This window comes from Ostrinia nubilalis, chromosome 16 (genome assembly GCF_963855985.1).
Source record: "Ostrinia nubilalis chromosome 16, ilOstNubi1.1, whole genome shotgun sequence".
Taxonomy (NCBI): Eukaryota; Metazoa; Arthropoda; class Insecta; order Lepidoptera; family Crambidae; genus Ostrinia; species Ostrinia nubilalis.
Window position 1 is genome coordinate 12,701,561 of NC_087103.1, and position 15,492 is coordinate 12,717,052.

At 38.9% G+C, this 15,492-nt stretch overlaps 1 protein-coding gene across 1 annotated transcript; it reads right to left on the bottom strand.

The window, feature by feature from the left end:
- Window positions 1–468: 468 nt before the first annotated feature.
- Window positions 469–8,769, bottom strand: LOC135079557 (uncharacterized). The gene is made up of 5 exons (XM_063974209.1): window positions 8,758–8,769; window positions 8,233–8,422; window positions 3,500–5,517; window positions 1,200–1,389; window positions 469–485 (listed from the first exon to the last, which is right to left on the bottom strand). Exons 1-5 carry the CDS (start codon window positions 8,767–8,769, stop codon window positions 469–471), a joined length of 2,427 nt encoding a protein of 808 aa, XP_063830279.1.
- Window positions 8,770–15,492: the final 6,723 nt, after the last annotated feature.

The window sequence follows — 15,492 nt, forward strand, 5'->3', positions numbered from 1 at the left end:
ATCGTATCTAAAAGGTCTGACCTTAAGCAGCCAATATATATTATACGTACTTTAAAATGCCGTTTTTTCCTCGATTCGTCATTCTGCCTAACGCCATCCGGATCTTAATTGAAAAACTTTCCGGGTTCCGTACAACTTTACAGTACATTCTGCGAATCACAAATTGTTTTTGTTTGGTCCCGTATCCGTTTGGCTCTGGGGGGTTGAATTTTCTTTTCAGGGATCCGTAGTGGTCTCTGGAGGAATCAATTCTTGAGTAAATGTCAAATTATTGCCCCATTCAAGTAAGGGACCCTGTGTTGGTTGATTATTCTTGGAATTATGGGTGTTTTTCCTCATTTAATAGATGTTCTTGAAGCGATTCTGGGGATGCTTTGTAGGTAGGTAGTAGTAGGTAGTAGGTATTTATATCTTTTATTGACTGGCACTTGTAGGTCGTCTTCCAACAAGTGGGTGCTTGTAGGTACCTTAACTTTGAATGGACCCTGGAGAAAGAGAAAAAGAATCTGTATTATGAAGTTACCGAAGAAGTTCTTACTTAATTGGCTATGTATAACTGTGACTGCGCTTAGCGTTTTTTATTGTTTGGCGTTTCCAGCTTCACAAAGATGATGTCGCGAGCACAGTAGCAAGCACATAGTGCTAGCTAATAAACTAATGCCCGTTTTCACCATCAATCCTTAATTTTAAAGTGATCTCTATGGTAACAAACAACAGGAATTTTGTTGTAAAAGGGGTCTCTTAAAAATAAGGGATTGATGGTGAAAACGGGCATAAGCCCATTTCTTGCATGACTAAAACTAATTTTAGAATACCTAGCAATGAGAAGTGGATTACTGGAATCTAAGGTCTTTTAGTGCAATTTCACTCTTAAACAGACCGATAACAAAGCTTCTATGACAAAAATTTTTAGGGTGAGCACCCTTCAATCTAGGAGAGGCATTGCTGGCATGGCTACGCTCTATAAGATCTTGAATTCCGAATGTGACTGCAGTGAACTGTTGAGCCATTTTTCACTTAAGATAGGTGGTAGTAAAAGAACGCAAAAACTTTTTTCCCTGCCAAAATGTCTGTGCAGTCAATGGCCCTGCCGGAACAGGCCGATTGTAGCACTCTGGGTCAGAACCCCTGAAAGGAGCCCTGCCAACAAATTTACGAATCGCGGTTCGCTCGCCCACCACCAATAAACAACCACTTACCGGTGGGAGCAGGCTTTTCTTCCACGTACGAGTGGACAGGGTGGTTTCTTCTGATCCTCTTTTGAAATCTAGCGAGTGCGGTCTGCAGCCACGCGGTTTTCACGCGCAGGTCGGATCCCAGCTGGTAGTCTTCGGATTCAGGTGCAAACGATGGGGCACAGAGATAATTCACCCAGAACACACCACAACACTTCTCAGACGGAAATACAGTCAAAATATAGCGAAATTGAAAATATTTGCAACAGCAATTTTAAACGCTGCAGCTCGCGACGAGGACGGCCATCACACTCGTATTTTCAGCCAATCAGGATCGACTCCCATCGATATGCTCGTAGGAATCGAGCGTTGCTATTGGTTGATTAGAACGAGCGAAACGAATGAAGTTTTAAACGAATGTTGGCGCGGCATGATTTGAAATAGTTACGTTTACTGTACATACCGCCCACCAAAATACAGCTGGTATTTTCCAGATAAATAACGAAAAGACTATGATAAAATACCGAAGACGACTAACATTGAAATTTATGACGTATAAAAAGAAACGCATGAGTATTAATTACTTCCTACCAATAACTAATGTTAAACTAAGCATATGGGGTTTTTTTTTTTTTTTTTTTTTTTTTTTTTTTTTAAATAACGAATTAAGCGTCTATGGGAAGAGGACACAGTTTAACAAGCGGTCGCTTGATAATACTGTCTTTAGTTTTAATAGTTGCTACTCGAATGGTTCCATCAGGACCAGGATGTAACTCGCATACCCTTCCCAAAGACCATTGTAAAGGTGTACGATTGTCATCTTTGATGACTACGATAGAATTAACGGATAACGGATCGGAGACTTTTGTCCATTTCATACGTTGAGTTAAAGAAGTTAGGTATTCGTTCTTCCAACGAGTCCAAAAGCTTTGAACGAAAGATTGAATTAGCTGCCAACGATTAAGTCGGTACAGCGCAACAGAGGAGTAATCCTCGTCAGGAACGCTTGTAAGTGGTTCCAGCGTTAAGAAATGACCCGGGGTCAGTACGTTTAAATCGTTTGGATCAGTGCTTAATGCGCACAACGGTCGCGAATTCAAAACAGATTCTATTTGAACAAATAAAGTGCTAAGTTCTTCAAACGTTAAGACTTGATTTCCTACTATACGATACAGATGCGATTTTGCAGCCTTAATCTGGATTTCCCACACTCCACCAAAATGTGGGGCTGAGGGAGGATTAAAGTCGAATTTAATTTGCTCGAGATGCGAGGCTTGCTCTAGCAATGACAAATAATTGCTGGCACCGACAAAGTTCGTTCCACAGTCCGCATGAATTATACTACATCGTCCGCGACGACCAACGAAGCGACGCAACGCAGCTATAAAACCATCCGTGGAAAGAGTAGACACCACCTCGAGATGGACTGCTTTCGTCGCTAAGCAAACGAACAGACAGAGATAAGCTTTGTCCATCTTTGCACCGCGATGGGTCCCGAGTTTGATTCGGAAAGGTCCGCCAAAGTCTACGCCCACTACTGAAAACGGCTTTACTTGATTTAAACGATAAGAAGGTAGGTCGCTCATAAACGGTTCTAATGGTTTTGGTTTAGTTCGATAACATCGTATGCATTTAGAGAGACAGCGGCGAATGGCGCGTTTTGCGGAGAGAATCCAAAACTGTTGTAAAAGTAAATACTGAGTGGTATTTTGACCTGTGTGACAGTGTTTTCGATGAACAGACTCGATAATCTTATCAGTAAATGGATGCTCACAAGGTAAGAGCGCTGGATGCTTTTGATCAAACTCGAGACCGGCGCGTGAGAGGCGACCGCCCACCCTGAGGATACCTATCTCATCCATAAACGGATTCAATTTTTGGAACGGTTTAGGTAACGATTTATTGGATTTGATATATTTTATCTCATTACTAAATGATGAATTTTGAACCGATTTTACAATGAGTAATAACGATTGATGATTTTCGTTTTCAGTTAGAATTGAGCTGCTGAGACGTTGACTCGGATCTTTTGAACGAATGTTATGTAGAAATCTACGGATGTAGGAAACGATACGAGTTATTTTCTCTAACGATGAGAAACGTTTTAATAACATGTCAAAAATTGAGTACTGTTGTTCATCAGTTTTTTGGTCGGTCATCAGTACAATTGAATGGCGCTCCTCAGTACGCACAACTTGCTCCTCATTACATGTCGGAAACCTGCCTTTGGGCCAACAATTAGCTGGTTTTGACAGCCAGGATGGACCTGACCACCACAGTGAATTATGAAGCAGATCGTGGGGAAATTGTCCACGAGAACACACATCCGCAGGATTGTCACCAGATGCGACATGATGCCAGGACTCCGCAGGAATCGTATCCTGAATGCGGCTGACGCGATTTGCGACGAACGTGGTCCAGCGCGAAGAGTGCGACCGAAGCCAAGATAGAACAACAGTCGAATCGGACCAAAGGTGAACTGAATCGATAGGTATTTTGGTCTGATACGTGTCAAGAATGAGTTGTGTGAGGTCTGCGAGCGTTACAGCTCCACAGAGTTCAAGTCGAGGCAAAGAAAGTCTTTTAAGCGGAGCTACACGAGCCTTGGCGCATAACAGCCGAGTATGAATAGATCCGTCAGCGCATAGGATGCGTAGATAAATAACTGCTCCGTAAGCGAGTTCCGAGCTATCACAAAAGCCGTGCAGTTCGTATGATATGACATCATCAAAAGTGAGACGACGTGGAATGTTGAGCTCCTTGATTGATGATAGCTGATGACAGAAAGTTTCCCACAGGTTGATAATTCCTTCGGGAGGTTGCTCATCCCAGGAAATTCCGAGAAGCCAGAGTCTTTGTAACAAACATTTGACTTGAATCGTGAGAGGTGATAGGAAGCCCAACGGGTCGAATATTTTAGCGATCTCACTAAGAATAATCCGCTTAGTGCACGGTCGATTGGATGAGCTCACATCGAATAAAAATGAGTCGGATACTGGATTCCATTTGAGTCCAAGTACCTTGAGTGTAGGATATTGCTCATCAGAGAACGATTTAGAATCCAGAAGACACTCTTCCTGGGAAAGATCTGAAAGCAATCCTGGCGAATTACTAGCCCATTTCCTAAGTTCAAAATGACCTAGTTCGAATAATTTAACGATTTGTGATTTAGCTTCTAACGCAGTGGTCAAGCTTTCACAACCAGTGACGATATCGTCAACGTATATATCGGATGAGATAATTTGTTTGGCTAGAGGGAAACGATTACCTTCGTCCTCTGCCAATTGTTGAATTGTTCTACACGCCAGAAACGGTGCGGATGAAACGCCATACGTTACAGTGTTGAGTTGATACTCTTTAAGCGATTGATCAGGGCCAGACCTCCAAAGGATTCTCTGGTAATCTCTATGATCATCAGAGACCAGAATTTGTCTATACATCTGACGTATGTCAGCCATAAAAACAACCGCGTGAAGTCGATAATGAAGGAGGATCCCAATGATATTGGACTGTAATTTAGGTCCCGTTAGCAAGGTATCATTTAATGAAATTCCTTTAATGTCCTTTGCAGAAGCATCAAAGACGACGCGCAATTTTGTTGTGACGCTATCTGGCCGCAACACGCAATGGTGCGGAATGTAAAATTTACCCTGGTTGAGCTCTGCAGCTTTAACTAACGACATGTGGCCGGATTTCTCATAGTCATCCATGAATTCGCAATATTGTTGGTGTACTATAGGATCACGTGACAAGCGACGTTCGATTGCATGGAATCGCCTTAATGCAACATCACGAGAACCATGAAAGACCGGTTCCACCGTGTCCTTGAAGGGAAGACGAACTCCATACCTGCCACGCACATCGCGATAGTGGTCAGCCGCGTAAAGTTGCTCACACAAAATCTCCTCATTTGTGAGAGGTGATGCTTGAGGAACACTGTCCACCTCCCAGAAACGCTGTACGATCGAGGCTAACTCGCTGTCAGCCTTCGAAGAGACTTGTACCAAAGATGAGGTTACAAGTGGCGTTCTACCTAACAGAAGCCAACCAAAGACCGAATTAATTGCGAGTGGCTGATTTGAATTATCGCCCTTTATACGCTGAGAAAGAAGCGACTCAGCAAAAACGTCTGCGCCGAGCAAAACATCGATAGGGCCAGGGATGTCAAAACCTGGATCGGCTAACGGTAACGCATTAATGTGAGTCCAACCCGACGTGTTGAGTTTAGCTAAAGGTTGCTCACCACAGATGTGGGTTATAACGTGCATATCTAAATCGAATAACGGGCGATTATTTGACGCAACCGAACAGCGAACAATGCTGGTGACGTCAGCTGCTACACCTCCCAAACCGTTTATATTAGTTGTACATGAAACTGGATTAAGTTTCAAGAAACCAACTGCCTTTTGGGTAATAAAATTGTTTTGGCTACCGGTATCGAATAGTGCGCGAATAGAATGATAATTACCGTCCGAGTCTTGTATTTGTATTATCGCCGTAGCCAACAATACAGTCGTATTTAAGTTATTTATTGAAGGTTTTGAATTTTCTCCTTTAACAAACAGAGAAACCGATTGAGAGTCAGTGGAGCCTTTATCAACACCAGGTTTGTCCGTGCGCTCCCTATGCAATAACGTGTGATGTTTATGTTTACATTTTAAACAGCGAAAAATAGATCTACAATCCCTTAATTGATGGGACGACTTGAGACAGTTGTAACACAATTTCGCCTCTGTTGTGTATGACATACGGTCGTCTACGGATTTAGCGAGAAACGATTTACAACGTGTTATTGAATGACAATCAGAACACAATGTGCACTTCAAAACCGGTTTGTTATTATTTTCAGACGTTTCACTTTGACTCCGGTTAGAGTTATTCGTTAATAAAGTATGAGTCACATTGGCGCGCTTTGAATAATTATTAAAAGTCGGTTTTGATGTTAAACGTGTATCTTTGGCCGAGGTAATAGGTTTTGAACTATCAGAAAAATGACTATCACGCAATAATGATTCACACTTTGAATGTAAAAAGTCCTTTAGTTGTAAATACTCAGGAATCTCCGTGTTGACGTATTTTTCTTCGAATTCACGACGCAGTTTTGAGTCTAATTTAGATAAAATGTGATAAACGAGGATAAAGTCCCAATTATGAACAGGAAGATCTTGTTTACGTAAGATGCTTAAGTTTTCGTCAATGCAATCTAACGATCGACGAAACTCAGTTGCATTATTAAATTTGAAAGAAACGTTTAAAATATCTTTCCAGCAGGTGAAAGATAATTCACGTTTATGTTGATAACGGGCGACTAAGGCCGCGTACGCATCCGAGTAATAATCACCTGTTATAGGAAATTTGCGAATAAGCAGTAGTGGATCGTCGGTTAATGTTGACACTAAATATTGAAATTTCTCCACATCGGTAAGGGAATGACAGTCATGGATCAACGCATTAAACGTATTGAAATATTCAGGCCATAATTTTATATTACCTGAAAAGGTAGGTAATTGAATTTTAGGTAACTTTATATGAGATCTAGATGATGAAGACTCTGCCTTAGAGTGACTTCTCATGACGTTTGCTTCTGCCTTTTGCAATTGTTTTGCTATTGACATAACTTTGAAGTAAGCATCATCAAAACGCGTTCGAATGTCGTCATCGTCACACTGTTCATCATCATCACTAGACGAGTTCAACAATTCAAGTATTGAATAGTGTGCGAGTTCAAAGTCTGACCTTATATTTTCAACGTCATCGCAATAAGAAAGAAAAAGATCGCATAAACTATCATCTGATTCGGTTTGTGTTGAAATACCGACCTCTAATGCCTTCAACATACGGTTCAAAGCGATAGTACGCTTACGACGTAATGACGGTAAATCGTGTATCGTATACTCTGAACTAGGTTTCGATTTAGATTTGCTAACTTGGCTAAGTCTGCGAGTAGGACGCTTCGGTTTGTAAGACATGATTACAAGTTTAGCTACTTGTATCAACAACAAAATTAAATACGTGTGATTTACTACCAAACCACGTCAAATAGAAAGCTCGAATTAAAATAAAACGATTACGCTTCGAGCGAGTGAAGCGTACCGATAAGAACGTAAACAACTGCAGTGTAGGTATCTGCAAGTCGCAACAGCTGGCGTATTTTACGTCACAACTTGTAGGTATTTCGCTTCACGCAGGTGAAGGAACCGACTAAAGAAACGTTTGAAAGACGAATAAATATCGATTAATTGGAGTGTGAAACGAATAATTGTCGATATTACAGCCGAATAAATTATACTAAAACACTTTGCTTAAGTATGATCTGTAATATAAACAAACGAGTAACACTTGTGTTGTTGTCACAGCCGAATAAATTATAAATACAAGACAAAGTTTATGTTTGTACCTATGATCCGCGACAAAACAACAAGTGGGTATCAGAATACGAAATAAACTGAAACACGAATAAGCGAGTGCATAAATTAATGTTGCAAATAAACGAATAAAACTGACAACAGATTGTTTGTTGACAGCTGTTGAGTGAGTTACAAAGGAACGAATGAAATGAACCATACAATTTGACGTCTGAGTGAGTGAAACGTTAACGTAACGAGTGAATATTTTAAATGGAACGAATGAACTCAAAGTACAAAATGGACGAATAATTTTATGGAATGCGCTAGAAGTTTTCACTACCCGAAAATATTAATAAAATTGCAAGTTCACGATTTCGATGATATAATGTTAGAAATGTATTGCAAATTGAACCTAATGTCTTGAGAAACGTTACGAATTATTATTTGTATGATTTTACGGTAAATATTAGGTAGAAATATTACGGAAAATTCCCAAAAAATACCAGCTATGTTTACGGGTCGGATTTTAGATATCAAAATTAGATCAGGAGCCACCTGTCCCGGGTTTCGGCACCATAAAGATGTGCAGTCAATGGCCCTGCCGGAACAGGCCGATTGCAGCACTCTGGGTCAGAACCCCTGAAAGGAGCCCTGCCAACAAATTTACGAATCGCGGTTCGCTCGCCCACCACCAATAAACAACCACTTACCGGTGGGAGCAGGCTTTTCTTCCACGTACGAGTGGACAGGGTGGTTTCTTCTGATCCTCTTTTGAAATCTAGCGAGTGCGGTCTGCAGCCACGCGGTTTTCACGCGCAGGTCGGATCCCAGCTGGTAGTCTTCGGATTCAGGTGCAAACGATGGGGCACAGAGATAATTCACCCAGAACACACCACAACACTTCTCAGACGGAAATACAGTCAAAATATAGCGAAATTGAAAATATTTGCAACAGCAATTTTAAACGCTGCAGCTCGCGACGAGGACGGCCATCACACTCGTATTTTCAGCCAATCAGGATCGACTCCCATCGATATGCTCGTAGGAATCGAGCGTTGCTATTGGTTGATTAGAACGAGCGAAACGAATGAAGTTTTAAACGAATGTTGGCGCGGCATGATTTGAAATAGTTACGTTTACTGTACAATGTCAGAATAATGTAACGTACAACAATCCAGTGTTCCGAATGTGTAGAGCTTACAATGAAATTAGCAAGGATCTAGATGTTTTCTCACTTTCTCGTGCATCTTTTCTTAAATTGTGTAGGTGCAAATTGTAAATTAACATGCATGTATTTATTAGAATTACTGTATCACTTAAATCAAAGCTAGACTAAAACGAATGTTGTGTTCAGCTACAATCGGAGTGCAAATTAATTGTTAATCTTTGTTCAATGTACTTTATTTTTAAGCCATGATTTGCAATCTGTTGCTGTACCTTAATAAATAAAATAAAATAAATAAAAAATTACTTTAACCACTTTTGTACTTGAACCACCACCATATAATACGCAACTCTATGACATAAACTGTAGCTTTATACATATACCGTTTCCAATATTTGCTCAACGTCAAATTGTTTCCAATGTTTACAACTGCGGTCGCAAAATGAGAAACGTAATCTACTCGAATCTTGATTCGTGCGGTTATACAACGTTGAGCCGAATGAGGTCGAAGAATTGCCAAAGATTTATGAAGTTTTGTGCCAATCAAAGGATGTTATGATTCGTTTGATTTTGAACAATCTAATAGAATAAACCAAAAAAGAAGAAGCTACCAATAGCTTTAAAATATACATAACCTAGGTATATAGTAAACAGCCTGAAAGATTTTAATAAATGAACGCCCCTGGGTCTGCGGGTGTCTATGGGCGAAGGTAATCACTTACCATCAGGTGATCCGTCTGCTCGTTTGCCTCCTATCACATAAAAAAAACCCACAAAATCTCCACCTAAAACATCTAATTGCAATTGGAGTAAGTAAACCGCTAGCACCAGTTGCAAGTGCATTTCAGTACCACTGATATAAAGAAAAACAAAGTTAGTTTAATTTTATTGAGATAAAAAATATCATGCAACTAGGTACTTAGGGTTTCACAAGCTAACACGTACGAGTAAGAAAAAAAACATCAAAATACATCATTTAAAGAACCAATTATTTGATTTGATTGAGTAAAAAACAAGAAAAGTTATTTCCTAAAAGTTCATTTTCGTTCATTACATATTCAAAACTGCCCTGTTTTTTCCGGGTCCCCTAAACATGTTGATGTTTGCCATCAACTATCCGAATAAATATGGCGACGTTTATGTCCCACACAAACGCATAAAAAGATATGCACCGACAAGTGACCGTCACCATAAATAAAACCTCTCTATTTTTTATAGCGTCTCAGAAAACATGGAATAACTTCTTGGCGGAAAAGTGAAACGTCATATTTACCAGTTTAATTTTCTACAATTTGTTTACTTGACTATTATTGTGGATTTTAACCATTAAGTCTGAGTTGCACCATCTAACTTTAACGGTAACTTTGACGATAATCGGTGCTTTTTGTATGGAGTTTGACAGATTTTTGACATTTGTTAAAATTAAAGTAAGATGGTGCAACCCAGTCTTAGTGTTCGTGAACGTGCATAAGTGTAGGCAAATAAATGAAACAAAACTGTGCAACATCAGTTTTCAAGTTCTCTCGACAAGTCCGCGTCATTTTCCAGTGAAGTGCTACATCTTTACTTACTGAAACTCAAGGAAAGAGGAGCTATCACTCTTTATCTTGAACTAAATATTATTTATAATTAATTGAAATAACACAAGGTGGACCGACGACATCATAAAGATAGCAGGAAGACGCTGGATGCAGGTCGCTACCATCCGGGCAGCATGGAAATCATTGGGAGAGGCCTATGTTCAGCAGTGGACGTCCTATGGCTGAGATGATGATGATGATGTTGATAATGAAATATAATTTACTTGACACTGGCTAAATGTGCAAATCGCAAAACACCAAAAAATGGATTTAATATCGCTGGAATTGTGCAGACACCGCCATTTTAATATTTCATTGCCTTTCAGACATGAACAGAGGTAAGGAATAGAATTATATTGTAATCCGATATAAAACCACGATATTTTGAGGTTCGTTCTTATTAAAGTGACAGAGGCATCTTGATTCAGGTTTGAAGTCTCTTTCGTAATCTTTATTATACTTTGGTGTGTAAGATGATGTTGCTTCATTAAGATTTTGCATGGCTTTTTACTCGTGGCTATATGAAACCGATACATCTCTATTCAGATTTGAAGTCTCTTTGTGGCTTTATTATGCCTTGGTATAACTTTGTCTAAATATGATGTTTCTTCATGAAACCTTTGCATGAGCTTTTTATCTTAATTAAAGGGCGTCGTCTATAATTAAGTCTTAATACTTTTTAAGGAATATGGCCCTAATAGCATTCGGAATTTAGATTTGCCTTAGCTAATTACGGATCTAAGTACGAGTATAAGCTTCGGTTTGAACGCAATGCTAAAATCTTTATACTACATTCGTAATAAACTCGTACAGGTTATAGGTACTATTAGAGGCCGGTATATCTATTCTCATAAGTAAAACACTGGATACTGATCTTTCAGATTATATTGCCTTATTTTAAAGTACAATTTTATTCATCACTAAGCACAAAAGCGCGGGGAGTCGTCACCTCGCGTCCCTCTATTCTAACGTTTGATTAGCTCACTGGCTATAACGATACCGTTATTATAACGTTTTAGATTTTTCACAATTATTATTAACAGTGCAAATAAAAACATCTCCAGCAAACTTTGGCACGTACCAAAGTTTATTTACTCATTGCGCAAAAATATTTGATTACTCAGGCCCCTACCTGTTTGCTTAAAACATTTGAATATTTCATTTGAAATGTTTGAAATTCATATTTTGTATCATACTAAGCTGACTAACCAAAATGTAAATGTAATAAATGGAAACCACTTTTTCCCATGGAGCGAGGGCTTTGTTCTTTGAATAAAATTTATTTCGGGAAATTCTGGATTATTTGTTATACTTAAGCTAAAAGGGGAAACATACACATGTCGGGGATTTCAATGTGTGTGTATTTATGGGCGGAAGTGGGCTTACTAATAGGACAACATTTAATGTATTTAGTCATAATTTTAATAATTTTTGTCCTTTTTTTCACATAGACTATACTTATTTGTTGTTTTTTATGGTGTGTTTATTTGTCTAGTTTTTATTGTTAGATTTAAAATTTGCTGGTCATACTCAAGTCACTTTTTTGTGAAACGTAATAAAAAGCACAATATTTGGAGGCAATGACTGTGTAACCCCATCGGCCGTCAGTTCTGCGTACTATGTGCGTATATTGACTATAGACTTTCGTTTTCAGGCACTGAGGTATTTTGGACGAAAAGATGTTACGTAGTTTCGCGAACGCTGTCCAGCCAAGGTGGAGGTTCTGGAGTGGAGGCCGCGTACCGGAAAACGCAGCGTCTAACGTCCACCCACAAGGTGAACCGACGAATGATAAAGGTAGCAGAAAAATATTAAATTGAAGTTTATTTCTTTGATCGCTACACATTGTTAACTAATTCGTATAAAAGTCATCGTTTTAGAGCTATTTTCGCAATACAGTTCAGTAACATTTTCAGGCTTGACCGCTTCTTTCTGAAATGATCCTGAAATTTAAATTCACCACGACGTTACGCAGAATTGCAGCGACCCGACAGTCAAATTGAATTTTGCAGCGGGTGCTGAAGATCTCTATAAATATATTAAAACTCTAGAAAGATTCAATATTTTATTTAATATTTCACAAAATATGAATGTACCTACTTATGAGGTGTAGTTACTAAGTGAGGAAAACATTCAACGACAATTTTTTTATCCACAACGAGGACGCTCTTGGCCTGTATCTCACCTGATGGTGAGTGACGATCAGGCCGAAGGTGAAAGCGAGCTTCACCCGGAATCCTTAACCACGGAGGAACCGGCTATCTTACCTCAAACTGCCGAAACACAACAATGCTGTTAACATTGTTGTTATGGCGACAGACTTAGGTAAGATGGTGGTAACTTAGGTATTAACCCTTAGGTCACGCAGAGAGCTGTTAATCTAACTTAATGAGAATACAAAATAATAACTTTCAACAGAACCTATTTGAAAAGTCATATTCGTTTAATTTGCGGTCTCGAATATTCTATAAAACGACCCATATTAAATCGGATTTAAATTTCGCCAAGTACATTTTTAAAGCCATCATAAAGTTTTGATATCCAGCGGTAAGTGGCTTCTACAAAGTTTACTCTCACACCTAGCTTGGAGTCTGGCCAAAACCGAGGTGCTGGTGATATTAATACCTCGAACTTTGAATGGACACCAAAAAGAAAGGGTTTGGGAATGAGTTAATGGACGATTTTGAGGGTTTGGAAAAATATTTGGCTGGAATTTGGAGTTCTAATATTGGGTGTTTTGGTACAAAACTAGAGGTGTATTCTCTAATTAGATTATAATAATTACTACAATATCCTCAAGCACTTTACATGGCACTGTCTAGTTCCAAACGAAACAAGCGTAATGTATTATAATACGGATAAGTATGATACCTACATAGATATAATTTATTTTAACAGAAACACACATAGGATATAAAGAGCATAATACTTTGAAAGTTTACAATTTGATCAACTCTTATAACATTTTTATGATGTTTATTTAAACCTAAGGGCCGAGTTGCACCATCTTACTTAAACATTAACAAACGCCAAAAATCTGCCAAACTCTATACAAAAACACCGGTTATTGTTATAGTTACGGTTAAAAAAGGCTGGTACAACTCAGCCTAAAACTGTACAAAAGTTCCTAACCTACGTAGAAAAGATTAAAAACATGCTGTAATGTTGTACCCATGTAAAAACTGTCTGTCTGTATGTAATTCATCGCCTAGCTATGAGAATTTAATCCTTAGTCTACGCTGATTCAGCTTGACTAAGTTATTCTATCAGACGTCGCTTCTGTTTGTAATCTGACTTCATAATCGAATCTGACACTCAGAAATCAATTCAGAGGTGGTTTGTCGTTGGAATAATTTGATTTCTATTCAGAGATATGACTTGACTTACTATTGGCATGACTTTATAATGTAAATACCTACTATCTACTATCTACTGTAGGTACATGCGACATTTTCTATCACGTAGAAAAATAATAAGAATGCTGGGGAATGAAGATGATTAGGTGCTTATTTTTATGGTAATTTTAAACAATTAACAACTGTCTATAGATCTTTTAATGGTTAGCCTGCCAGGCTACGTTTGCTACTGCTGTGAGTTTGACTCAATGAAAGTAAAAAGATCATGGATTTTTACCCAGCAACGGAATTTAAAACAAAACCCCCATAAAAACATCATACTTTTATTTGAAAAGCACTTTTACACAATTTCATACCCATCTATTTGCTTTTACGATATCTAAGTAATTATAAAATAAGCTCTGTTTAGTTAGGCCTAGGTAATTGATATGATATGGTTGGAATGTAGACGTTATAGACCAGGTACATTTTTGACATACGAACGCGCCAAAATTTTTAAAACTCATAAAAATTCATAAAACGCAAGTAGGCTTATTAAAAAGCACTTTTACACGTCCCAGTATTAACCCTACCACTGCTTTAGGACAATTAATTAAGACTTCTCTACAAAACGATAATTATCTTTCCATCTTCAAAATTAAAGTCAGAGGTGATAAACTGAATAATAAAAGAGACAAGCGCAAATTTCGCAGAACAGCAATTAAAATAAACAATTACAAACTAATAAAATTTCACAAAACATAAAACTACGCACTTGGCTTGGCTTGACAGTACTTGGCGTGATGCCAAGTTATTATACCGCAGTACGAAGCGCGCCTTGCGATTGGCAGCAGTGTAGTGCGTTGACCTTTGCGGTTGTTACTACTTGATTTAACGTCAAATCGAGCAAAAGTTCGGGGTGGTAATTATTATACCACAACGGTCTACGATGACCTTTGGCTTGCAAGTGGTTAAGTTATTGAACTTGTATAAATGTTCAGGCACAGAAATGTTCAAATAACCAAAGAAACTTACCTAGTCAGATTTCGGGAGCGGGGTGGAAGCTTTTTAAAAAGGATTATATTTAATTAAACTAAGTGATCACGTCCTCGCCGAGTTGGAGGCGATTTAATAATGATTTAATATTGTGGCCGATCGCAGTCGTCCAGTACGGTGTTTACAATTTAGTTCTGCTGACACATCTCTTATGTGAATAACAATTCTACGAATGCTTACACTGTAGAGTGGAAAGTGATGACTTATCTTGTTTAGTCTAGAGCAGAGGGAGCTGACGGATGCATAACTCCTCCCTCCCTAAGTGAGAAATTATCGGAAGTTTCATTTTTATGAGTATTCCGATAATTTCGTTTACATAAAATTTTTACATGTTTGCGGAAGGCAATTAACACAATTAACATAAAAAGAATCAAAACTAATACAAATGTAAAGTATGTAAAATAAGAAGTGTCTGTTTCATTTTTACTAGCACTGATTGCTGCACTGTGTTTCAGGGCGTACGACATGTATTTGATTTCGTCCAAATTGATTCCATGCATATTGAGTGCGCGTGCACCGGATAGCGTTGCGTTTACAGGTAGCTCGGGTAGGTGAATCACCGGTACGTGTTCTACGATGTCTGATGAAATGTAGAGTCGATGGTGGATCTGCAGGCCATGGATTTCCAGGTCACAGGGCTCATCGATGGTGATGATGTACGTGCCGAAGACTGACTGCTTACTGACTTCTGTCGCAATGTTTGGTCAGCGTGCCTTTCAGTCTGCTGTACAGAATCCAGTTGTTCGCGTTGAGCTGCTGGAGTTTTACTTCTTCCAGCTGGATCTGGTGCTGCTTGCAGGAGGTAAGGTCCTTACTGAACCTCATCAACTGTTC

Excerpts from the sequence above, each read along its gene's own strand:
- LOC135079557 (XM_063974209.1), bottom strand. Across the intron at positions 5,518-8,232 it reads AGAAAAGCCTGCTCCCACCG|GTGTAGCAGCTGACGTCACC; the intron begins GTAAGTGGTTGT and ends ACGGTTTGGGAG. Across the intron at positions 1,390-3,499 it reads CTGGTGACAATCCTGCGGAT|TGTTGTGGTGTGTTCTGGGT; the intron begins GTGTGTTCTCGT and ends CCGTCTGAGAAG.